Source organism: Eufriesea mexicana, unplaced genomic scaffold (genome assembly GCF_001483705.2).
Source record: "Eufriesea mexicana isolate 0111107269 unplaced genomic scaffold, ASM148370v2 scaffold21577, whole genome shotgun sequence".
NCBI lineage: Eukaryota > Metazoa > Arthropoda > Insecta > Hymenoptera > Apidae > Eufriesea > Eufriesea mexicana.
Window position 1 is genome coordinate 173,035 of NW_016928748.1, and position 22,489 is coordinate 195,523.

Here is a 22,489-nt window from a genome sequence, read left to right on the forward strand (position 1 = left end):
CTGCTGTCGGCTTTCCTCGTCACTTGCCTGGTGTTGCTGGTGGAACGATTGGTCGATCGGCATCGGGAGCGGCGACTGGCGGCAAACTCGCAGTTCGAATCGAAAGCGAACGTTCCGCGAACGTTTGCTCCGATCGGTTGTACGCGAAAATAAACAAACGATCGTGCGTGCACGAGCAGCCATCGTCCGGACGAAGGAACGAGCCAGCGAACGAGCGAGACAACAAACGAGCGGCAGTCGTACGAGGTTTACCTTTGCCGATCGCGGTAAAACGAATCGAGATAGAAACGAAGAGGAAACGATGGCTCATTCGGCGCGAAATGCGCGCGTCGCGGTCCCGACGATTTTCTCGAACGATACCTCGTCGGCGAGGGGAAAGGAAAACGCGCGTTCCTCGATCTATTATAATAACGCGGTGGACGGTGGTAAAAAGGTATCGTTCGCGAACGGTGACGCGGCGCGTCGAACGCGCGTCTTCTTAGGTTCGAACGACGAGCGAAGAAAGGAAGCTGGAGGCTCGAACGAAAATGGTCACGCTGGCCGTACCCTCGGTTCGAGCTTTCCCGTTAAAAAGACGCCGTTTCACGTTCACTGCGATCAACGGAACGTCGTCTCGGGAACGGAGTTGCCTTTCGGGAACGACGACGGGAACCGTAAACAGGTAGAAAAATACCGACAAACGAGATGTTCGCGTTAACCTCGAGCGTGACTTTTCGCTCTCTTTCCAGTCGAAATCTCGAGAAGGGTCGAGCAAAGTGCCGATCGGCAAGCGATCGGCAATCGAAAACCGATGTACAGTGGAGGAGCCGCGGGTCGCTAAGAAATTTCTACCCTCCAAAATACCGTGTCGTCCGAGGTAAGCGTCGCTGATCGACATTGCAAAATCGTCTCTTAGACGTGTCGTAGGTGTCCTAAAGCTTTTTCCCTTTTTTCGCAGGTCAAATTCCGTGCAAACGATGCGAACCGATACGCGAGCAAGCAGAGGACGTTCAGCTTCGGTCGACGTCGCTATCGATTCGCGCGTGCAGCTACGTTTCGGCAGAGCCTCTTCGATTGCCGAACGAAGCTCCGTGAAGAAGAGAACGGCAACGAAAGCGATCAAAAGCGACGTTCCGCGATCGAGAAACATGATCGAAGACAGGACGAACGTGTACGCGGTGAATTTTTCCCTTTCTTATTTTTTTTCTTTTCTCTTTCTATCCTGCCGTTCAACTTTTCGGTACTTTTTCCTTTTCCTCCGACAGACGCGTAGCCGCTGTACCCCAGCGCATGGAAGAGGCGTTAAGAACGAGAGGGCTGGTGAAATCCGTGTTGACGCCGGTCGACGAACCACCGCCTCCACCGACAGCTGTCAAGGTAAGCGGTTGTTTAATCGCGAATTTCTCAACTTTCGATCCGTACACGTGGATCGTTTCGAGTCGATCGACTACACTCGATTCCCGTTTCGAGGCGGTGATTCGACGGAACAAGGTGATCACGTTCAAGGAGATCGATCCATCGATGGATCAAAGAGGATGGAAGGAGGAAGAGGATACATTTCCGCACGAGTTGTCGTGTCACGCGGAATATCACGACGATTTGCCGACGATCGAACGCGAGAGGGAAAAGCGATCACCGAGATTGTCGGCTAACTTCTTGACCAAGCACGTGAACGTCGATCAAAGGAGACTGGTGGTTGTCTTTCTGTTACGTCTCGGAGTGAGTTCTCGTTCGCGTTGCGTCTGGCGATCGCGGTGGTAGCGAACGGCGAAGGCTTAACGAATCTCGTTAACGTTCGTAGATGCATTGTCGATATCCGTCGTACATCGTGTATCAATCGGTGAAGCTGTTCGACGCCGTTACGGACAGAATTCCCGTGGAGACTGCGTTCATACAGTTGTCGGCACTGGCGAGTCTTTGGATCTGTCTGAAGAGGCAAGAAAACTTCCACAGGATTCCGACGGTAAGGAAAAGAGATTCTCCCTTCGCGACCTTTCTTCCGGCTTGGCTCGTTGTTCGCAGGCTACGACCATGGTGGCCCTCGCCAAGGATCTTTACGCGGGTAGAGAGGACTTATTGATAGCCCACGAAAGGAAGATCCTGCAGGTCTTCGACTTTAACGTCACGTTTCCCGACGCGTACAGCATGTTCACGCATCACGTGGTCAGTTGTAGTCGTCGGGTCGACATACCCGTCGAGACCTGTTCGTTCATCTACAACTGCGGCAATTACCTGGTAAACGCGCTTCTTTTTTCCCCGCTCTTCTCCCTTTTCGATCGTTCCATTCGAATCGAGGACGCATTTTTTTTTTTTTAGATCGACGTTACCCTATTGGACGAACAGTTTTGTCGGACACCCGTAACGCTGATCACCCTAACGGTAGTCGAACTGGTGCTCGGTCTCGTTTTCGACGCCACGACCGAGAACTCCAGTCCTCGATGGTTGTTCTGGAGGGGTTTGCTCTTTGCCGCGGTTCCTCGTTTGATCGATAGGTCGGTATTCTTTTCCCATACGCCATGTTCGCCCACGTTTCGTGCCTTTATTTTTTCCCTTTTCTCTGTTTCATCGCAAAACGTTGTACGATGATTCGCAGATTTCCAGACAAGGAGATCGATGAAACGCGTATCGCGATGTTGCGACGCCTGATACATTCCGGGCAAAACCACTGTGGCTTCGAGATAGTGTACAAGAAATACAGTCGCAGCAAATACGGTCGAATATCGGAATCGTTCCTGAAGCTGGTCCTCAGGCTGTCCACCGCGGAGACTATATTTGATTCGTAGACCGGTCGCGCTATCCTAGCATGTATCGTTTGCGATTTTTATTCGCGAGTTCGTAACAAGGTGAGAGAGATAAATATGGATGCAGCACAAATGATTGATAGATAGATAGATAGATAGATAGATAGATAGATAGATAGATAGATAGATAGATAGATAGATAGATAGATAGATAGATAGAGAAGGGTGGGGTGGGGTGGGGTAGGGTTGGGGGAGGAGAGATAGAGAGTAAGAGAGCGTTAAAATAAAATAAAATCGACAACGTCTAATGCTCTATGGTACTTTATTGCAGCGTCTGAAAAGACACGTTCCTCGATGCCTTCTTATGACGTGGAAACGGCAATGTCGGCGCTTCAAGCCGTACCGTAATCCCGTTGCGTCTCCTTCCACTCGTTCTGTTTGTTCCACGATTTGTCCATCGACACGAGACCCTTGGCTTGATCCTGAAATCGAAAAGATCCGAAATCGATTCTATCCCTTTCTTTCGGGCGACAAAGGTAGAAACGTGATCGATACCCGGAACAGAAGATTCGATTGATCGGCCCAAACGCCGAACATCTGGAAAAGATCGGGCCGCTTGGAGTATAGGGTACTGGCGGCTAATATGCCGTGAGTGAGTTCCTCCAGGCCATTTGCGGTTTTAGTGCCGGAACCGACGATCACACGTGGCGGATCCAGGCCCAAGTTGCATCGCTGCCATTCGTCGACGGAAGCACGGCCGCCATCGGGACAGAGCAACACGAGCTCCGACTTTGAGACAGTGACGTTGCCCGACAAGGCGGTCAAAGGTACGAACGCGACATCGCCATTGCCGGCCATCAGACACCTGCGACGAAACGACGCGAATAAGGAAACACGGTGACGAGTTACGATCCGATCGGGTTTCACGGCTTACGCGAGAGCTCCAGCTCCACCTCTGTACGTTTCCTCTTTGTTCGGCTTGCACTTGGTCACGGCTCGAAGCTCGTCGTTGTTACTCGCCAAATTTCCGACGCATTGTTTGCACAGCTTCGAGTCGGTCGGCGCTCCGGGAGCACACGATGCCGAGAAAAAGTCTTCCACGTCATCCTCCGATTTCACCAGACCCTTCTGTTTCAACGCGTGAACCGGTGCAGCCCAACCGGCAAAGTCACCCTTGTATCCGCTGTGGCAAGATTTCTTGCCCCTCAGGTCCTCTGAAACGAACGATCGAGCAACGATTCGTCGACCGCGAAAGATGGAGGGGCGTTCGCGCGAAACGAAGAAATTTCTCTTACCTAGCTTGTTTATCGGGCCAGATTTCCGAACGACCGCCACCGCTGGCCTTTCGCTGTAATTCGTCGAACCTGGTCCGTAGGATTCCGCGACGATGGGAACGGCGTTGAACTCCTTCGAGGCACGAAGTAGCGAACCGCCTTCGAGGACCATCAGATCCGCGTTACCCATTTTGGTGGCCATCAAGCAGTCGTCTAGATTCTTTTCGAGCGTGCACTCCAACTTTGGCCTGACGTCTCTACGATACGAAGTAACGAGCATCGATTAAGGAGAAGAATATCACGGTGACTCGACTTGCGGCAAGATCGTTTACCTAGAATAGGCGGCTATGCCGAGGGCGCGGCACTTATCGAGCGTGTTTTTATCCCAGACGCACCAGCGAGCGCTCTTGTCCGTTGCTCCTGAATTCCTTTCGATCACATCCCAGTATTTCGCGTTCTTCAGATGATTCTCGGGCAACGCAACCGGGGCGGGAACGGCCAAAGTTTTCTCATCGAGTAGCATGATGTCTTTCCACCAAGCCGCCTTTTCTTCTTCGCCCAGTTTACCCAAATCCGTCAACTCCTGCGGAATATTTTAAGCGGCATCCGTTAAACGAGAATTCGTCGGGCGATCGCGAACAAGGCAAGAAAGGAATGAGAAGGAAAGGAAAGGAAAGGCCGAGGAGGAGAAAGAGAAAGAGAAAGAGAAAGAGAGAGACCTTTTGAACCGCTTCTACGTCTTTGACATCCACAGAAGGAAAGGAAAGGAAAGGCCGAGGAGGAGAAAGAGAAAGAGAAAGAGAAAGAGAAAGAGAAAGAGAGAGACCTTTTGAACCGCTTCTACGTCTTTGACATCCTTGTTGGTCATGTATCCTTGCCAAGGTCTGGCAGCCCAAGTGCACGGTTTCGTGTTGCTGTCTATCGGCACTTTGCTACCGTCCGGGCAAAAGTATCGAAAGTCGGCTGGATTTTCCGTGGTCGGAATCGCCCGGGATACACCGACCGGCAAGCCGAAGAATCGTTTCACGTAGATCACTTTGGTCCACGCTACTTCGCCGCCGTTGTGCGCGAGACACCTCAATGCTCCCTCGTATCCGGAATAAATGTCGGGATAGTCGCAGATCTCGGGTTTCTCGCAGAGAGCGCACATGTTGGAGTAAGTCTCCTCTGAAAGGCGAAACGGAAAGGTAACGGAACAGTGGATAAACGCGACGGAGGATTCCGATAGCTTACTGAGTCTGCGATTGATGGCCGGATCCTGGGACCAAGTGCCGACCAAGCATCCCTTGGAGAAGAGCGAACTCAAGGCGCGTAGCTCGTTCTCGCGTGCCGAGTATTCCGGATCGTGTAAATTGTTGAGGACACCCATGCTGGTAAGTTTGGTGATCGGTATCTTGTAACCCACGTTGCGACCCACGCCCGTGTGGCAGGACTTTAGTCCGCGAAGGCCGTTCACGTTTTCGATGGCCAGATCTTTGTGTATCACGGCCACGGCTTCGTAGCGATACGGAGCGTCCGGCTCCTCTTTGGTCCTCACCTGGGAAAGACGTTAGATACGTGGACCGTGAGTATATCTCCCGGCCAAGGTGTACCAGAAGGAGAAGAGAAGCTTTTCGCTCACTTGTTCGACCACGTTGTAAGTGTCCCCGGTGGCCAGTTGGTTGTCCTTCACTGCCATGTACATGTCCTCCGGATCGACAGCTACCACGTCAGCCTCCTTCTTGCCGACCCGCTCGATGCATTCGAGTCGGTCGCGTCCAGAGATGCAGGAAACGGGAATTCCTTTGTGGGCCGAGTCCTTGATCATGTCCACGCAATCCTCCCAAAAGACGTCGGGAACGCATATCGTGACTACGGTGAAACCAGACGAGGTGAAACGCGTTCGCCGGAGAGAGAGAGCTATTTTTCCCGAGACACAGGTGTTTGGCTCGAGCGATCGGGCAGACTGCACCGTACGTCGAGCCAGAGTGTATCGATTGCTGTTTCGCTATACTTACAGATTCGTCTGGAATTGGCAGAATCGTGGAGAACGGATTTGGCGGTAGCGCTCGGTATCGAGTTGCCGACGAATACGGCGAACGCGACAAACGCAAGTGTCGTCACACGACTTGGCAAGAGCATTACGCGAGTAGAGTGCGTTGAGAAACGCTATAAGAAGGAAAGATAAAGGCGAGAGAAACGACGCACGAACTATAACCTCCGCGTCGAGCCGCGATAAACTGCGCGTGGTCGTTGTTGCACGAGTCGCTGCTTGCAGATTCTCCTTATATACAGAGGAGCGCCTTTTTCCTCGTCTCGTATTCTCGCGATCACGCGCGGCATCTGGAGGGAGTATCGGAGACGGTGACCCTCTCTCTCTCTCTCTCTCTCTCTCTCTCCCTCTCTCTCTCTCTCTCTCTCTCTTTCTCTCCTCTATGTGTTATATGGGTTTCTTCGTCCGTTTTCACCGACGCTATTTGCACTTTTTCCTTGCCCCACTCCGAATACGATACTCCCTGCGAATTTATTTACATGGCACGAACTCGCGCGAGCTCGCGCGGTTAGGTCGGACGATCAATGCAGTAGGAACGATTAGGCCCCCCCTCCCTCCCCGCGCGCGATTATCTCGTCGGTCTCGTATTGTCTAGAATTATCTCGTTTTCGCTGATCGCGAATGCGTCCGTTTTACCAGACGTTGCGATTCAACGAGCTAATAGGCGGCAATCAAGGACACGAGACCGTGCGTGCGTTCTCGGTTACCGATTGGTCGCTGATGACGCGAAATTCCTGCAAAATATGCGTGATTCCCCATGCTTCAAGGCTATCCCGGCCATCGACGAGGAAGGTTGCCTTTTCTCGAGGCGAAAGACACACCGGGACCCGCGCGCGATTCGTGCACCGTGATAGCCAAATGCTCGACCTTTGATCTTCGACGCGACCGAGAATCAGCGTTATCGTCCACTCTTTCATTTTCCTTCTCGGGCAATGGGAAAATTCAGAATGGGCAGTATCGTTTTCACCGGGGAATCCCGTATCGCGATGACCCGGTGGTCGCGCGACCTAATCAAAATTTCAACTTCAAGGTCGGGTATGTTCGCAATTTGCAAGTCTCCAGTCGAGTCTCGAGAATCGACAATTGTTGCAGATTATCTCGAATTCGTGCCGCGAGTCGCGCCTTGCGCCTCAATGCTCGTGCTCCGCTCGCTCGAAAAGCGGCTACTCTTAATCGCAGGGGATCCCTCGACGCGAGCACGAGTTGCTCCCTCTCGATCGTCGATCGCTCAGTTTTCCTCGTTGATTCGTCGTTCCTGCGTCGCCATGTCCGTATCTCTGTCACGAGTCGTTCCGACTCGGATGCCCTCTTTCGTCTCGTTGCACCGGATTCCCAGTGAAACCGCGAAACGGATACCATTTTTTCCACTGTTTCTCGCTCGTTGGGTTCGTCGTGCGTCCCACTTGCTTTTTCCTCCTTCCTGTCCTCCTCCCTGTCGACGTCGTCGTCGTCGTCGTCGTCGTCGTCGTCGTGGTCTTCCCGCTTGGACGTCGTACGACACCGGCCCTGCGAATTGCGTAAACATTCCCGCGCGACTCTGCTCACCTGGGAACGAACGAGAAAAAGAAGGGAAGGAGAGGGATCGATTTCGAGTACGAGTTGGAAGAAAAGAGCAAGTCGCACCTTGACCAGATCGAGGTCCCTCGCTCGTACCAATAAATCTTCCATTCTCGTTTTCTCTAGCTCGTGACGCCACTCCTCGAGAGAAACGAGTTCCTGTACTTTTGCGAGTTTTCGCAGCGCGTCCGATCTTCGTCGCTCGGCCTCTTGGATCGCACGGTTGGCGCGGGTCACTTCTTCGACCGGTGTCGGAACGGCATCCTCCCAGTCGGTGAACGGACAACCTTTGCCCCGCATTCGGAGTTGTCCCGTCTTCAGCGTTAACGCTACGTCCCGATCCGTAGACGAGTCCGCTTCGAGGGACGCTTGTCGAAGCTCTATCGTCCGTTTGCATCGGTCGACCTTGTCTCGAGCGAAGGTACACGCTTTCCGCAAGAATGTCAGGCTCTGTTCCGCTTCCGCCAACTCGATAGCGCAGCTTTTCACCTTCGAACCGATCGTATCGCGCCGTACAGTTATCCGCGTCCGCGTTCGTATCGCGAAATCGGTGCCGTCGACTCACCTTTGTCTCCGCTTCCATCTTGAGTCTTCTGAGGCGACACGTAAGACGCCAATGGTCGAGCTCGGGTCGTCGAGACGGTCCGTCGGGCATAGCGTCCAGATGGTTCACGGCTCGCAGATAGCTCGAGCACTCGGCCGGCAATACGTCCGAGGTTCGTTCCTCGATCAGGCAGCTGGCGAGTTCGGCGAGGAACGCGACGGATGCCCCGCACGCTCCGTGCGTACCGGATAGCGCGGGTCTTTTTCGGTACTGTCGAAACAGATACTCGGTCATCGATGGCTTCGACTCGACCAATTCGCCGCGAAACTTTCCCTCGAGCTGCCTGTCCCGTTTGCGCGCGTTCTCGTAGCCGATTCTCGCCTCGGCCACACCTGCCTCGAACAGATCGCATTGCTCGCAGAGCTCGCGCGTCTCTTTCGTCGCTGGCGCGAGTTCCGACTCGATCGCGCGTTCCACCTCGCGCCTCTCTTCCACGATCTCTCGATGTCGAACGATCGTTCGCAGAGCGGACAGTCTTCCCTGGAGTATCGAACGTTCCACTCGTATCTTCTCGCAGGATAACTCGTTCAACTCGTCGTCAAAGATCTTTGCACTCCTCGAGAATTCCTCTGAAACCGAACCGTTAATAACCGTTATCCTCGAGTAACCTCGAGCTCGCTTCTTCGCGGTAAATACAACTCTACCCGTGATCCTCTCGATATCGGACTCCAGCGTTGACCTGTACTTTTCTCGATCGCTCTCTCGCGCGCGAATCTTTTTCTCGTACGACTCGATCGCTCGAGCGTCTTCCTCGGTATAGTCGAACGGATCCTTACTGCGGAGACACTCCGGCATCGGAATATTTCTCTTCGCGTTGTCCTCCAATCTGCGATTCATCCAATCGCGTGGTTTAGGAAGAATCGTATAGCCGAAAGACGCAACGGATCTAGAGACGATTACCTGACTTCTAACGCGCCGTCCATCATTTCGTCGAGCGCGTTCCGTCGAAATTCCTCGACCTTTGCCTCGACTTCCGGGTCGTCGTCGTCGTCGTCGTCGTCGTCCGGTTGCTCGCGTTGACTGGCGTCCACGTCAAACGCGTCCTCCTCCCTCTCCGTCGGATGCCACTCCGGTGCCTCGAGAAGCTTAGAACTCGCGTCCACGTGAAACGTGCACCGCAACTCGCGAACGAGGCGACGAACTTCCTTCGCGCGATCGTTTGCCGCCGTTATTTCCTTCTGCTTTGCAGTTCGAGTCTGCTCGAATCGTTCGTCGAATCTCTCCTTGATCTCTCGTTCTCGAAATTCAGCAATCGCGCACGCTTCGGAGACCTCTACGAAGCCGTGACAGCTACTCCACGGGTTCTCGACGTCGAGCGTACACGGATTATCCTCGTCCTCTAATCTAAACACGCGAAACGGAACGAAGGAACATCGCTAGGGATTCCACTGCGAGACGATTACCTGGATACCAATTGCCGCGTCTTCATGGAGAATCGAGACCAGGCCGCGAGACGCCTGTCTTGCGACGCGAGTTCGGCTAGGGGATAGTTGGTGACCCTCGATCGTCCGAAAAGGGAGAAGACGCTTCTAGGTCGGACGACTAGGGGATCGAGGAATCGATCGCGTATGTAACGACTCGTGCGATCCTGTCGCGCGATTTGCTCCTCGGCATCGCGATAAAGTCGCTTCTCCATCGCCTCGAACGCGAGCTCTCGGCTCGCGCGATCGAGATCGAACGCAGAAATCGGTAGACGCTGGTTCGGTGGCGCCGTCTCGTTCGAGTCGAGCAACGTCGTTATCTGTGGTAGGAAAAAACGGCATTCTCCGTTCGAACGGAGTCTTCTCCGCGGAAGAATCGTTCGGGCTTACCTGACGCTTCAGCTTGGTCCAGTCTCGTAGAAGGGACAGTCGCGACGCGAGTGCTCGCTTCTGTTCGACCATCGACCGCCGATGAACCGTCCTTTCCACCCACGTCTCTGCCTCCTCCTGCGTCTCCACGAAATGCGTCGCGTCTGGGGGATCAGTTTTCCCCGTTTCGAGTCGATCGGGCGTAACGCGACGAGCAGAACCGGTTGATCTCGAGCTTCGGTCATTCCGCTCGATCCTCCTGTTCGATCAAAGTCGTAACGCCGAACGGTAGGGAAAAGAAAACGTGGAATCGGAGATAAAGACGGGGCGAGAAGGCTAACCGGCACGGTAACCCGTTGGCAACCAGATCTCCGTTTCTGCCGAGGGAAATAATCGCGTGACCGACGAGAACGGCGCGTCGACCGCCTCCTTCCGATCGATGATGCGCGACCAACAGGGCAAACACTCGTCGCGGATCGACGTGGTCCCTTCCGACGATCAACCCGTCGAATCCGCAGGTGAGCAGGCACGAGGACTTTCCGCGTTGCACGGTGATCTCGATTCCTCGAGTCTGGTGCAACGACGGCAGAGCCTCGACGAGGAACGCTCCTTCTCGAGGGTCTTCCTGAGAACGAGGACGCAACGATCGATGAGGTCGCGTGACATCGTTCGCGTGGACGTCGATCGCTAACCTTTAACTCGATTCGATGCAATTGCTTCGAGAGATAGGGTATCCCGATCATCTCGCGACTCGATCCTTTTCCGCGATGGACACGCTCGAACGACGACGGTAGTTTCGTCGAGCGATCGGCATCCTCGCGGTAAACGCTTCTCTCCGACCAGCGACACGCGTATTCGAGGATCTCGTTCCCGATACGAGAGTTGCTCGACTCGTCGTTTCCCACGAGGATCAGAGTCTTGGCTACATCGTCATCGTCCGTCTCGTGAATCAGAAAATCCAGCACCTGGCAACGAAAGAACGTGACGGAAATCGCGTTTCAGCCTGCCTCTCCTCCTTACCTTACGGCCGAGGTTCAGCCAGGCCGCGACTCTCGGTTCAGCGGGACTCGTCGACAGCAGGAACAACCTGCCGATTCGGATCGCGGAAACGCCGAGCAGGCAACCTCTGTCGGAGAACTTTACGCGATCCAACGGCTCCCGTTGCAGATGAACGCAATGCGTCGTTCTCGGACACGAGGGCGTGCACGCGTCGACGAAGAGGCAATTTCCCGCTTCGCTGCAACTGGCCAGAATCGGTGACGTCGGGTGCGACGTCAGGTCGGCGACTATGGAACGAGAGTCTTTCGTCGTTGCGTTTCCAACGGTCTTCTTCTTTCTTACCGACCTTTACCGTGATGGGCCAATCGCGTGCTGGAGGAGACGAGTTTGCCGGTCGTTGCGTCGACGATCGTTAGCCCGTCGGCTCGGTCCAGAGCACCCAGGTATCGGCCAGGTAAAGGTACGATGGTCGCGTAGTGGACGTCGCCCCATAGGAGACACTCGAGACGAGGCGTATGTTCGCGCGACTCCCATACCATTTCGTACAGATTGCCGTCTTCCCCGAGAATCAGGATACCGTCGCGACGCGGATCGCTTACCGCGTGCCTCGGGTACGACCGTAGGGGAATCGTCCATGTCGCTCGCCATTCGTCGTTTTCGTCTTTCCACGGTTTCCTGTAAAACTGCGCGCACAATCCACCGAACGCGATCTAACGCTGTATCGGAAATACGCGACGCGTCTTACCGTTGCTCGAACGTCCCGTTCGCGATCAGCATCGTTGACGCCGAAGACCAGCACTCCGTCGCTGTGACCCACCAATGCGGGATTTCTCCACGGGATGGCCTGTTCGGCGACTCGAACGATCGTTCGATCGCGACCACGATCCCTCTGATCTTCGTCCAAGTCGACGGAGCAAACGTTCCCGTGCTGGTCGCAGTAGTACAGCAGAGTCCCGGCCGTGGACCAGGAACAGGAGACCGGACGACGCTCGAAGCGAACGTCGAGAGGGAAGAGTCGAACCGTGTTCGAGCAGGCCAGCACGCGATACACGGACAGGGTGCCGGTGGACGGTGCGAATCGCGCTACCAGGCGAGCCGAGTCCGTCGGACACCTATGGAAAGATCGACGACGATTTCGATGGGACCAGAGGAGGATGAGGCGGTGTGGTACTCACGCGATCGTGGCGCGATCCATGCCCAACGTGGTCGCGTTAGGTCCGTTTACGACGGTCAGCCGTTCGCCGGTTCTCCAGTGCCACACGGTCAGGCAAAAGTCCGGGAAGGTAGCTTGGCCGAGAAGGTATTCGGTGCCGACAAACGCGCAGCACGAGTAACCGTTCGCTCGTCGACTCTCGGCGCATCTGCTTATCCTTCGCATCGTCGGATAGGCCAACACCGAGATCCACGGGTTGGCTTTCCTCTCGACCACGGAGAAGATCGGCGCCACCTTGGTGACCGCGCCATCGCGTTCGCGATCGTTAGTTATCGCGTGGCGACGAAAATGGGGAAAAAAGGCCCCTACTTACCGAGTGTCCCGCGACGCGACACGCGCCGTCTCCTCTTTCGCCACCGTCGAATCGCTCGATCCGCGTCTCACCGGTCCGATGCTCGAGGAAACGAACGTGGACGCCGGAAGCCATTGCTATCGCGTCCCTGCCAACGAGCGCAAAATCGCGACAGTTGCCGAACTTTACCCATCTAAAACGGAAGAGAAACGGACGAGTAACGGACGAGTAACGGACGAGTAACGGACGAGTAACGGAAGGAAAAACGATGTACGGCTACGAGATCGCAGTTCGCTTACAACGTCTCCATGTTCGTCGACGCGAGGTTCGGCCAGGATAACGCTCGCGAAGATTCTCCAGACGAAGCGGTTGATTGTCGTTGCCCTGGGAAACCTGGACGGCCTCGATGGCTCGACGCGGCATCGATCGCTCGGTAAATTTCCCTTTCCGTGAGCGGACGCGTCGACACGTCGTGACCGATTTTCGTGCAACGATCGCAAGTGTGCCAGTGGATCGTTCGGGATCGTAAGAGGTTGGACGAATCGCGGGACCGTTATCGCGACCGCATCGAGCGCATAACGATCGCGCGACGCCCCTCACCGATCGGGGGCCGAAGCGAGGAAAAGCGACACCGTTAACGATCGGGCCATCCAGGCGAAAACGAACCTCGAATACGGAGTTCGAAGACCGTTATCCGTTTAATATGCGTCGACGGCGTTTCGCTCGAGGGGAGCAAACGGAACAACCTTCGACGTTCCCTTGCGCGTTGGACCGGCGTCATTCCGATACTCCGAGTCTCGAGGATCGTTCGATCGAAAGTTCGCGACGGGTTTCATACGAACGCGCATCCGCGCGAGATCCTTTCTCGCTGCTTCGTTTACGCGAGTTTCGTTTTCCTTCGTTTTATCCACGAACAGATAGAAACGGGGATGAACCATCGACGAAGAGGATCGCGCGTTTCTCGCCTCCTTGGATCGTTGGCGACGTTGACGATAATAGCAGCAGTGGCAAACGGTGTGGAACCTGGCGAAAATGCGGCGGCGACGACGACGACGACGGCGACGACCACGTTCACCGACAATCACGCGATCGTCGGTCGTGGAAACGCGATGGAAGCCAGATCGGAGGGAGAGATCTCGTTGCCGATCGAACGGAAGAACGGTAACAACGGTGGCCCGTTCGTTCGAGGAAAGGACAGCTATCTGGAGGCGTTGAGGCATTCTCGTACCAGCACGGATCCTCGCGAGGGTGTGGTCGCGGTAGACGGAGTCGGAACCGGTGCTACGGGATCGTTTCAGCGAAGAAAAGAAGATACGCAGGGACCGGTGTACGCGGCGAAAAGATCCGAATCGTCGCGAGTCGTCTATCCTGGATCGATCGATCGGGACTCGTACTCGATGGTGCCGAGCAACTCGTACACCTTACCGACAAAATCAGCCGGCGACTTTGCCGGTATTCGGGGTTCGTACGGGGTCCCACCGCAGTCGCAGCCGCCGCGCGGCACCTACAGACCACCCTACGACGAGTACTCTTCCTACGGGGACTACGGTGGCACGGTCGGTGCCAACTATTCGCCGCCACAGCAAGGTGAGACCAGAGGTATCGTATTACGCCCGCGTTTCTTGTCCCTTCGATCCCTGGCGTATTCCCGCTTCGATTCCGAATCGATGATCCACGGAACGTGGTTGCAGCGTATGGATCGCCGGCTCCGGCCTACGGCGCCACCTACGGCGCCACCTACGGCAGCCCGTACGGTGCGACCGAATCGATGCACCTAGGATTTTCGTCGATCGGTCTCTCTTGGCCATGGGGCCTCAAGCTCAACGCCTTCACTCTGGCCAAGATTCTCCTCAAGTTGGTCATCTTCAAGATGATCGTCAAGTTTATCGCCGTCATCTGTCTGTTGCTATTCATTCCGAAGCTCGAGATTAAGAAGATCAAGAAGATAAACGTGCAAAACAACAACAACGAGGAGAGCGATGACGACGACGGCGACGACGACGGCGACGACGATGGACGTCGTTCGCTGAACGGTAACCCCCGTCTTGTCTATACGTTATTCTCGCGTTTCTGACTACTACTACGTCCACCGTTGTCTCTGCTTTTCAGCGAAGTCGAGGGCGTGGAACAGACTGAATCTTCTGACCGCGATGGTGGAGGACGCGCTGAAGCAGCACCGGGTCGAGAACGAAACTCGATCGAACCGCATCGAGGACTGCGCGACGCTTCCATGTGAAATTCGACGCGCCTTCGAACGCGACCGATCGTGGCCGGATTACGAGCAATTGCTGCAAAACTACATAGCGGAGGAAACGAGAATCGTTCGAGCAAAGTCTTAGCGTTCGCAGCCGAGGCGATTCTTCGCGACGATGGAAATTTGTTCGCGCGATCGTCGACTAACTTTTCTTCGCATTCGTTCGCGTATTTATTCGACAGTTGACACTGCGCGTTAGCATGTACGTGCCGCCTCACTCGCTCCACGTCTTTTCTCGAGTTCAATAAAGAAGACGTTTCGGACAAGCGTAGCGGAGACTTTCGTTCCATTTCCATCGAAATCGCAACATTTAGCAATTCCGACTGAGCGGAGGCGCGAGCAATTTCCAAGATTGCCGCTACGTGATCTCCTCGATGATTTCTCATGAGGACACGGTGGGGGGATTCTCTCGGTTTATAAGCCCGAACGCTACACGCTGTCGTCGTTTCAGACGTCTTTGTCTCGATCGTTGGCGGATAAGTATCGTTTCGATTTTCTTTTCTTCGGCCAACCGGAAACCAACAACCAGAGACATCGTCGATCGCCGCATTTTCCACGAGCCATGAAGTCGAGCGTCTTGTTTGGTAAGTAAAAGAGACAAACCCGCGACGACGTTTCGATCGTGCGACGGAGGAAAGGGAAGTCGGACGAATTACGTCGACGCACATTCTTTCTCGTTACCTTCGTTTTCCTCGCTCGTTGCCGCGATCGCGACCATCGTCGTCGTCGTCATCGTCGTGGTCGTCATCGTTGTCTCGAATGGATTTCGCGCAGCGTTGGTAGTCGCGTGCGCTCTCGTGCTGATCGAGAGAGCGAACGCGGAGTCGGCCGAGAACAGCACGCAGGCAACCAAACGGGTGAAAGAGCCAAAGGAGATAAAGGAGACAGCGACCGCGAGCAAGGACGTGAAGGCGGCTATAGATAACGCGAAGAAGAATAAGAAGGACTGCGTGAACGAGTGCGATTACGAGCACGATCCGATTTGCGTGCACGATCCGAACGACGAGAGCTTCAAGCCCAGAACGTTCGCAAACGAGTGCCTTCTGGACGTTTACAACTGCGCAACAGGGACCAGTGAGTGTTGTGTCTACCTCTGTGGTTGGCCAATTCCTCCACGCGCTTCGTCTTTCCATCCTCACGTTTCCTCTTTTCGCTCGTTTATAGAGCTGGCGATCAAGAACAAGGGAGAGTGTCCCGGATCGGGTGGCGTCAGGCTCTTCTAATCTCGCGAATGGACCACCCTTGCCTCGCACCGCACCCCTCGACACGGGTCTATCCACGCGTTCGAGGAGAAAACGCAACGCTTATAGGCTTACGTAACGCCGAGTTTCGGCCTTATTAGCTTCAGCTTCAGCTTCGACATCAGCGAGAGAGCGGAGACGCGAACCGAAGATGGAAAGGAAAATGGAAAAGCGTAGGATTAAAGAAATAAAAGAGAAAGCGAGAGTTTACCTTTGTAGCTGCGTTTCTTTCCTTCGAGAACGATCGAAGAAACTCGCGGCTGATCCGGGTCGATGGAGGTTAGGTTAGGGGTACGAGGGGGCTAGGGAAACGACGATTACGACAAGTGGTAGATAGACGGTCGCGTCAGCCTAGGAGCGCGACCATTGTTTGTCAATTTCGAGCGTTACGCGAAAAGCGGCAACCGTATTAACGGTGGTACGCAGTAGGCCGGAAGGCCGTGCGAGGAAATGAGCGAGAGGGCAGAAGGGGCAGGGACCAGCGTATGGACACGCGAGAACGGTGCGCACGACGAGTCGAACGAATCGGGTGCCTGGAGAAAGAAGGAAGTTTTGCTCCCGACGAGGATGATGATTGCCGCGGATCGGATCGTTCGTCTGTTGCTCGTCGTGCTCTCGACCACGCTTCTCGGTGTCGGTTCGCGCTCGGAAATTTCCTCTCGCGATTGCGCGCATTCCGCCGAGCGATCCGCGACCTCGTCCTCGTCGTCGTCGTCGTCGTCGTCGTCGTCGTCGTCGTCGTCGTCCTCGTCCTCGACGACCACCACCACCACCACGACCACGACCACCACTACCACGACCAGTGGAACAAACGCCTCGATTTCAACGGCGAACGGTAGCGTCGCGGCGACCACCGTTCTCGAAGAGTTCGAGAATCGTTTGTCTCGTCTGGAGAGAAGACTCAGGGCCGTGGAGCAACCCGGTAAGCGTAGCATTTTCCTCTCTGTGCCATCGATCCGAGTCGGCGATACGCAATATCGGCCGAATCGTTCGCAGTTTGGCAGATGAGCTCCGCCGAGGAGGATGACTGGGAGATTTGCGCGGAAGGTCCGTGTAGGTGTCAACCGGAGACGAAATCGGTGTCTTGCTGGAGACAGGATCTGTTAGACGTTCCCGCGGCGCAACTGGTACCTCGGGACGTGTTGAAACTGTAAGCTCTCTCACTGGCCACGTCGCCAGTCGTTACTCGCGACACGATGGCACGAAAATCGATTCGAGTGTCGTTGGAAATCGTTGATTTCAGAGATCTGGGTGGCAATCGGCTGACGGCGCTTCACAGGGATACCTTTTTAGATATGACCCGGTTGAATCATCTGTGAGTAGTAGACGGTGACGAATCCGGTTTTCTTCTTCGAGAATCCAGTCATTCGATCGCTCTTTTCAGAGATCTCAGTGACAATTCGATCGAGCATCTCCCCCTCAACCTGTTCTTCTCGTTGCACGCTGTCACGCGTATCAGACTCAGCAAGAACATGCTCAGAGAATTGCATCGATCGCAATTTTTCAGCACGCGAAACCTTCGTATTCTGTGAGTGACCTGATATCGACGATCTTTCGTCTCTCTCTTTCTTCCTCCCTTTTAGAATAGCTCTTCTCGCCCGGTTCTTTTTCTTTATCCCTTCTGACTATCCTGGCACGGCGCAGGGACGCATCCACCAACAGGTTGCGAACGCTACCGGAAACTCTTTTCCTGAGCACTACTTCGCTGATATTGCTCGATCTCTCGTGCAATCGAATCGCGAGTTTCATGCCGGGTACGTTTCGCGGATTGTCCGGCCTGGAGGAGCTGTTGCTGGGTAAGAATCGATTGTCGAATCTTCCGGTCGACCTGTTCGCCGATTTGAAGAGTCTCAATTATCTCGGTCTGGAGGAGAATCGGCTGAAGGAGTTACCGAACCAATTGTTTCGAGCTCAAGCGTCGCTTCGCGAGTTGAACGCGAGGAGCAATCAACTGACGGAGATATCCGCCGAATTATTAACCCCGTTGAAACGGCTGCGATCTCTCGAGATGTCCAACAACGAGATAGCTAGAGTAAATATCGGTACACGGGCAGGAAAATTCTCCTCCGTTCCCTTTATCTTTGGGCTTTCTTCGTCCGCCGGTTTGTCACGAATCTCGTTTGCTGACCGTAGATCGATCCGTCGGCGTTTCGAGGTTTGGTCGCGTTGGAGGAACTTCAACTGGGTCACAATCGTATACGAAACTTAACGCCAGGACTGTTCTCGAGTTCCGGCAAATTGGCGAGGTTGGTTCTCTACGCGAACGGCATAGAGAGTTTGTCCCGCGGCGCGTTTCACGGCCTGTCCAACTTGACGTCCCTCTTTCTGCACTCGAATCATCTGAGAATAATGCACCCCGAGCTATTCCAGGACACGCCGAATCTGCGAAAGTTGTGAGTAAGGGGCGTCGTAAAGGGCCTCGTACGGGGCGTCGAGTATCTCTATGAAAGCGTTTGCGATCAAACAGGCAGCTGGAATCGAATTATCTGTCGTCGATGCCGCCACGGATATTGGATGCGGTGCAATCCATCGAGCAGCTTCGTCTCGCTAGAAACCCATGGCACTGCGATTGCGCCGCCTCTTATCTGGCCATGTGGTTGCAGAGAATGTACCTAGCGCGGGTAAACGGCACGAATTCGACCGAGGATTTAGGCGTTTGGGAGTTTGGGGCCGGAGCGGTTTGCAGGGGCCCAGGTATTCTCGGTGGCAAGCTGTTGCTTCGATTGACGTTTCACGAACTCTGCGAAGGCCAGTGGGCCTCGATGAGAGGCTTGGTTCCTCGACTGCCGGTCGACCTTGTGGCTGGCATTGGCGGCGATGACGCTAGCGGTGGCGCCAGTGGTGGCGTCGGTGGTGGCGCTGGTGGTGGCGGACGAAAAGCCACTTGGACCACGGATAATCCGGGACTCGCGTAACGAGTCGGTCTACGTTCTTCCTTCTCTCGCACCGCGACGATAACTTTTCCTTTTTCTCCAGTGCGAATCGTTACGCGTTACGTGTTCATTATACTGATCTAAGCCGCCTCCGCTCCTCCTCCTCCACCACCGCCTCCCGCCTCGATTTTATTTTCCCTTTCCCGTGTCGCTAGTTTGTTCGCATGTAAGTATATACGCGCATACCGTACCGCGTATCGCGAGATTTTATCGGCCGTATCTGTGCTCGAGTTTCCTCGACCCGTTTGACCGAGTTTGTCTGACCGATTACGCGACGCAAAAATTTCCGACCGATGCGCCGGTATGCGTGGTTGTAGCGCGTTATTAACCACGATGGCGGACGCGTTTCGCGATCGACCGAGCAAATGGCTGGATCGAGTAGAACGGACCAAAGGCAACGAATGTACGAGGGAAAGTCGAACGGAGAGCGTGGGGGAACGCGGCATCGTTTGGCCGACCTAACCGTTTCGATGGGCAACGATACAGTGCGTCACGAGCAATGGAGGCAACGGTATCCACGACGAAAACGGCGATCGGGCCGCTGAAACGTTTGCTCGAGATTCTCGACGAAGAAAACGCGTTCGATCGTACGGGTAACGAACCCGTCCTGCGATTCGTTCATCCGGAAGATCTACAGGTGAGAGCGACTCGATCAAAAGCCACGCGAATATATCGCACCACGCGTTCTCTTTGTGTTTTCGTCTCGCAGAAGCTATTGCCGATCGAATTGACCGACGAACCAGCCAGCGAGGAGGAAATCGAGACGTCGATAAGGCAGACCATCAGGTACTCGGTTAAGACGTCCAGTCCGCATTTTCACAATCAACTTTACGCGGGTGTCGACGAATACGGCCTAGTTGGATCATGGTTGACGGATACGTTCAATACGAGCCAGTAAATTTCCGATATTTTCGATACGGCGTGTAAACAAGGGGAGAAAGAGGGAGCTGTATTCTCGATTCGCGTCGATAGGTACACGTACGAGGTGGCTCCGGTATTTACCTTGATGGAACGACAAGTGATAGAGAAATGTTTGCAACTGATTGGATATCCTCCGATGCCAGACGGAGACGGTATTCTCTGTCCCGGTGGTAGCATTTCCAACATGTACGGTATGGTACTGGCCAGGTACAAAAAGATCCCGGATGTAAAGACAAAGGGACTCGCGGGACTTGCGCCGCTGGTTTGCTTCACCAGCCAGGCTGGCCACTATTCTTTCACGAAAGGCGCTCACTGGCTGGGACTGGGAACCGATCACGTTTACAAGGTAAATCGCGTTTGCTATCGAGATTCGCACGTACCTACACGATCGCTAAACCGCGATTATTCACTCGACAGGTAAAATGCGACGAATTGGGACGCATGCGACCGGACGATTTAAAGGCCGGCATAGCGAAAGCCCGGAGGCAAGGCCACTTACCGTTCTTCGTCAACGCTACCTGTGGCACCACGGTCCTCGGCGCGTTCGATCCACTGCCAGAGATCGCGGCGATCTGCCGCGAGGAAGATCTATGGTTACACGTTGACGTTCGTACGATGTTCGCGATGTGCGGCAACGAGTGGTAGGAAAGAAAAGACTATCGATTGTAATTCGAACGATTGTCGCTGTTACAGGCATGCCTGGGCGGCACCTTGTTGCTCTCGGAAAAGTATCGAGACCGACTGACGGGTATTCAACTGTACGTTACGCGCTTATATCTTTCTTTCTCTCTTTCCTTTTCCTCGTTTTTCGCGGATAGCTCAGCGATGATCTGATACGCGCGTTTCAATACGATACAGCTCCAATTCCGTGGCGTGGAATCCCCACAAGATGCTCGGCGCGCCGTTTCAGTGTTCGTTGTTCCTGGTCAAGGGTAAAAACGCATTGCACGAGGCGAATTGCGCGGGAGCGCAATACTTGTTCCAACAGGACAAACAGTACGACGTGTCTTGGGACACGGGCGACAAGAGCGTGCAATGCGGGAGAAAGGTGAGACTCGTCGAATTACGCGGTCATCGATACGATAAACGCGATTACGCGATTCTTCGTCGTAGGTGGATGCTGCGAAATTTTGGCTGATGTGGAAGGCACGTGGAACGCAAGGTCTCCGGAAATCCGTGGATCTCGCCATGTCCGCCATCGAGTACTTTTTCCAACGGATTCGAAATCGCGATGGATTTCGCTTGGTTATTCCTCGATACGAAGGTTGCAACGTTTGCTTTTGGTGAGTATCCTTTCTCTCTCTCTCTCTCTCTCTCTCTCTCTCTCTCTCTCTCTCTCTGCTACATGCTTTCCCGCATTCGCGTGAACAAATATCCGTTTCGCAGGTACGTACCACCGAGTATGCGGGCTCAACCGGAGACTCGGGAATGGTGGGACAAGCTGTCCGAAATCACGGCTAAAATCAAGGAACGCATGATGGTCGAGGGAAGCCTGATGGTTGGTTATATGCCGCTGTCCTACAATAACCTCGGCAACTTTTTCCGCATGATCGTCACGTGTCAACCACCGCCGAGCAAAGCTTCCATGGATTACGCGATCGAGAAGATCGAAGAGTTTGCGCTCGATTTGTAAACCAATCCCGACATATTCGCATTAGAGCTCCATCGAGTAAAATAGAAAGAAAGCTCGGAAGAAAAAGGAATTCGTTGGAGAGCAGAGTATTCTTGCGGGCGTTATCATTCATTTTATTGCAGTCACGTGATACTATGCCTCGCTGGAAAGAAGGATTTAAAATGGATAGCGTCGATCCGGCGTATCGACGATACACGCGACGTTTTTCACGCGTTCGTAAATGTCCGTTTTCAATTATCCAAACGTCGTCTGAGTTTATCGCGTGAAATTCCTCGATCCGAATGTAATTCGCCGAGCTAAATCTCGAGTCTCGAAAGTTGGATCGTTTTTTTATCACGTCTTCCATTCTCGATTATCGTTGTTCGCGCGAACGAGTCGACGCGTTGCCGCGACTCAATGTGAGCCAATAATAAAAATCTGCGAATCACGCGCGCTGTGTGCCACGAATGCACATGCACGCGTAACGCATTCATACACGCGCGTTCACGTTTTTAGCGATTCCTCGCGCGTAACAGCTACATCCATATCCATATCCACATCCATATCCACATTCATACACGTAGTAGGTACATTTCGATACGTTAGACGTTCGTTTTCGACGAGATTACACGCGACGCGCGTGCTCGACGTAACGATGGCACTGAATCGTTCGATGCGAAACCGGAGGTGATCGTGTCTGTCATTTAAAATAAAAGAAATACGGGATGAATATTACTGGATCTCGAGTATAGATGTGATCCGTCCTGCGTACGCTTCTCCTGCCCGGGTTCGGCCCCGAAAGTTCTTGATACGGCCGAGTCCACTGCTCGAGGAGCGTGATCGGTGCGAAACACGGGAGAAACGGATGGTAGTCGCGTCGCGTCGCGTCGCGTCGCGTCGCGTTTATAGCGTTTGTGCCCGCCGTTTTTGTCGTACGCCTTCATGGCGATATCTCTTCGTGAGTGCTAGTCTCGCGTGCGTTCGGTTTAAACGCGAATACCGTCGTCCTATGGCGGGTTAAACTCGTTCGTTCCTCCGTACGCGTCG

General features: G+C 54.2%; 8 protein-coding genes across 10 annotated transcripts in view; 6 read left to right on the forward strand and 2 right to left on the reverse strand.

Moving 5' to 3' along the window:
* The window catches only part of LOC108554468 (probable glutamate receptor), a 4,382-nt gene extending 4,220 nt beyond the window's left edge, over nt 1-162 (forward strand). Inside the window, exon 12 of the mRNA XM_017909760.1 lies at nt 1-162. Within this exon, the coding sequence (XP_017765249.1) occupies nt 1-153 (153 nt within the window). The 3' untranslated portion in view covers nt 154-162.
* Nucleotides 163-285: 123 nt separating this feature from the next.
* On the forward strand, nt 286-2,848 carry LOC108554466 (uncharacterized). 2 transcript variants are annotated; one of them, XM_017909756.1, is made up of 9 exons: nt 286-661; nt 729-856; nt 938-1,150; nt 1,245-1,356; nt 1,450-1,698; nt 1,781-1,942; nt 2,002-2,214; nt 2,296-2,471; nt 2,573-2,848. In XM_017909756.1, the coding sequence occupies exons 1-9, from the start codon at nt 302-304 to the stop codon at nt 2,760-2,762; spliced, it is 1,803 nt and encodes a 600-aa protein (XP_017765245.1). In that variant the 5' UTR covers nt 286-301; the 3' UTR covers nt 2,763-2,848. The 2 variants fall into 2 exon arrangements, with proteins under 2 accessions (XP_017765245.1, XP_017765246.1); XM_017909757.1 differs by lacking the exons at nt 286-661; nt 729-856 and having other exon boundaries at nt 1,079-1,157.
* A 177-nt stretch (nt 2,849-3,025) lies between these two features.
* Nucleotides 3,026-6,265, reverse strand: Tsf1 (transferrin 1). Its single transcript, XM_017909754.1, has 9 exons — nt 5,992-6,265; nt 5,616-5,845; nt 5,228-5,531; nt 4,821-5,161; nt 4,327-4,577; nt 4,016-4,251; nt 3,655-3,934; nt 3,276-3,585; nt 3,026-3,202 (listed from the first exon to the last, which is right to left on the reverse strand). Exons 1-9 carry the CDS (start codon nt 6,113-6,115, stop codon nt 3,113-3,115), a joined length of 2,166 nt encoding a protein of 721 aa, XP_017765243.1. The 5' UTR covers nt 6,116-6,265; the 3' UTR covers nt 3,026-3,112.
* A 716-nt stretch (nt 6,266-6,981) lies between these two features.
* Nucleotides 6,982-8,735, reverse strand: LOC108554454 (death domain-associated protein 6). The gene is made up of 2 exons (XM_017909740.1): nt 7,650-8,735; nt 6,982-7,571 (listed from the first exon to the last, which is right to left on the reverse strand). Exons 1-2 carry the CDS (start codon nt 7,881-7,883, stop codon nt 7,038-7,040), a joined length of 768 nt encoding a protein of 255 aa, XP_017765229.1. The 5' UTR covers nt 7,884-8,735; the 3' UTR covers nt 6,982-7,037.
* A 4,638-nt stretch (nt 8,736-13,373) lies between these two features.
* On the forward strand, nt 13,374-14,952 carry LOC108554453 (uncharacterized). 2 transcript variants are annotated; one of them, XM_017909738.1, is made up of 3 exons: nt 13,374-14,080; nt 14,173-14,514; nt 14,591-14,952. In XM_017909738.1, the coding sequence occupies exons 1-3, from the start codon at nt 13,411-13,413 to the stop codon at nt 14,818-14,820; spliced, it is 1,242 nt and encodes a 413-aa protein (XP_017765227.1). In that variant the 5' UTR covers nt 13,374-13,410; the 3' UTR covers nt 14,821-14,952. The 2 variants fall into 2 exon arrangements, with proteins under 2 accessions (XP_017765227.1, XP_017765228.1); XM_017909739.1 differs by having other exon boundaries at nt 13,374-14,068.
* A 210-nt stretch (nt 14,953-15,162) lies between these two features.
* On the forward strand, nt 15,163-16,160 carry LOC108554463 (uncharacterized). The gene is made up of 3 exons (XM_017909752.1): nt 15,163-15,319; nt 15,510-15,809; nt 15,900-16,160. The coding sequence occupies exons 1-3, from the start codon at nt 15,298-15,300 to the stop codon at nt 15,956-15,958; spliced, it is 381 nt and encodes a 126-aa protein (XP_017765241.1). The 5' UTR covers nt 15,163-15,297; the 3' UTR covers nt 15,959-16,160.
* A 79-nt stretch (nt 16,161-16,239) lies between these two features.
* Nucleotides 16,240-18,913, forward strand: LOC108554464 (carboxypeptidase N subunit 2). Its single transcript, XM_017909753.1, has 7 exons — nt 16,240-16,898; nt 16,973-17,126; nt 17,220-17,291; nt 17,361-17,504; nt 17,621-18,008; nt 18,110-18,369; nt 18,444-18,913. The coding sequence occupies exons 1-7, from the start codon at nt 16,427-16,429 to the stop codon at nt 18,889-18,891; spliced, it is 1,938 nt and encodes a 645-aa protein (XP_017765242.1). The 5' UTR covers nt 16,240-16,426; the 3' UTR covers nt 18,892-18,913.
* Nucleotides 18,908-22,465, forward strand: LOC108554461 (cysteine sulfinic acid decarboxylase). Its single transcript, XM_017909751.1, has 8 exons — nt 18,908-19,546; nt 19,619-19,803; nt 19,882-20,176; nt 20,248-20,436; nt 20,524-20,588; nt 20,689-20,878; nt 20,944-21,113; nt 21,217-22,465. Exons 1-8 carry the CDS (start codon nt 19,409-19,411, stop codon nt 21,461-21,463), a joined length of 1,479 nt encoding a protein of 492 aa, XP_017765240.1. The 5' UTR covers nt 18,908-19,408; the 3' UTR covers nt 21,464-22,465.
* Nucleotides 22,466-22,489: the final 24 nt, after the last annotated feature.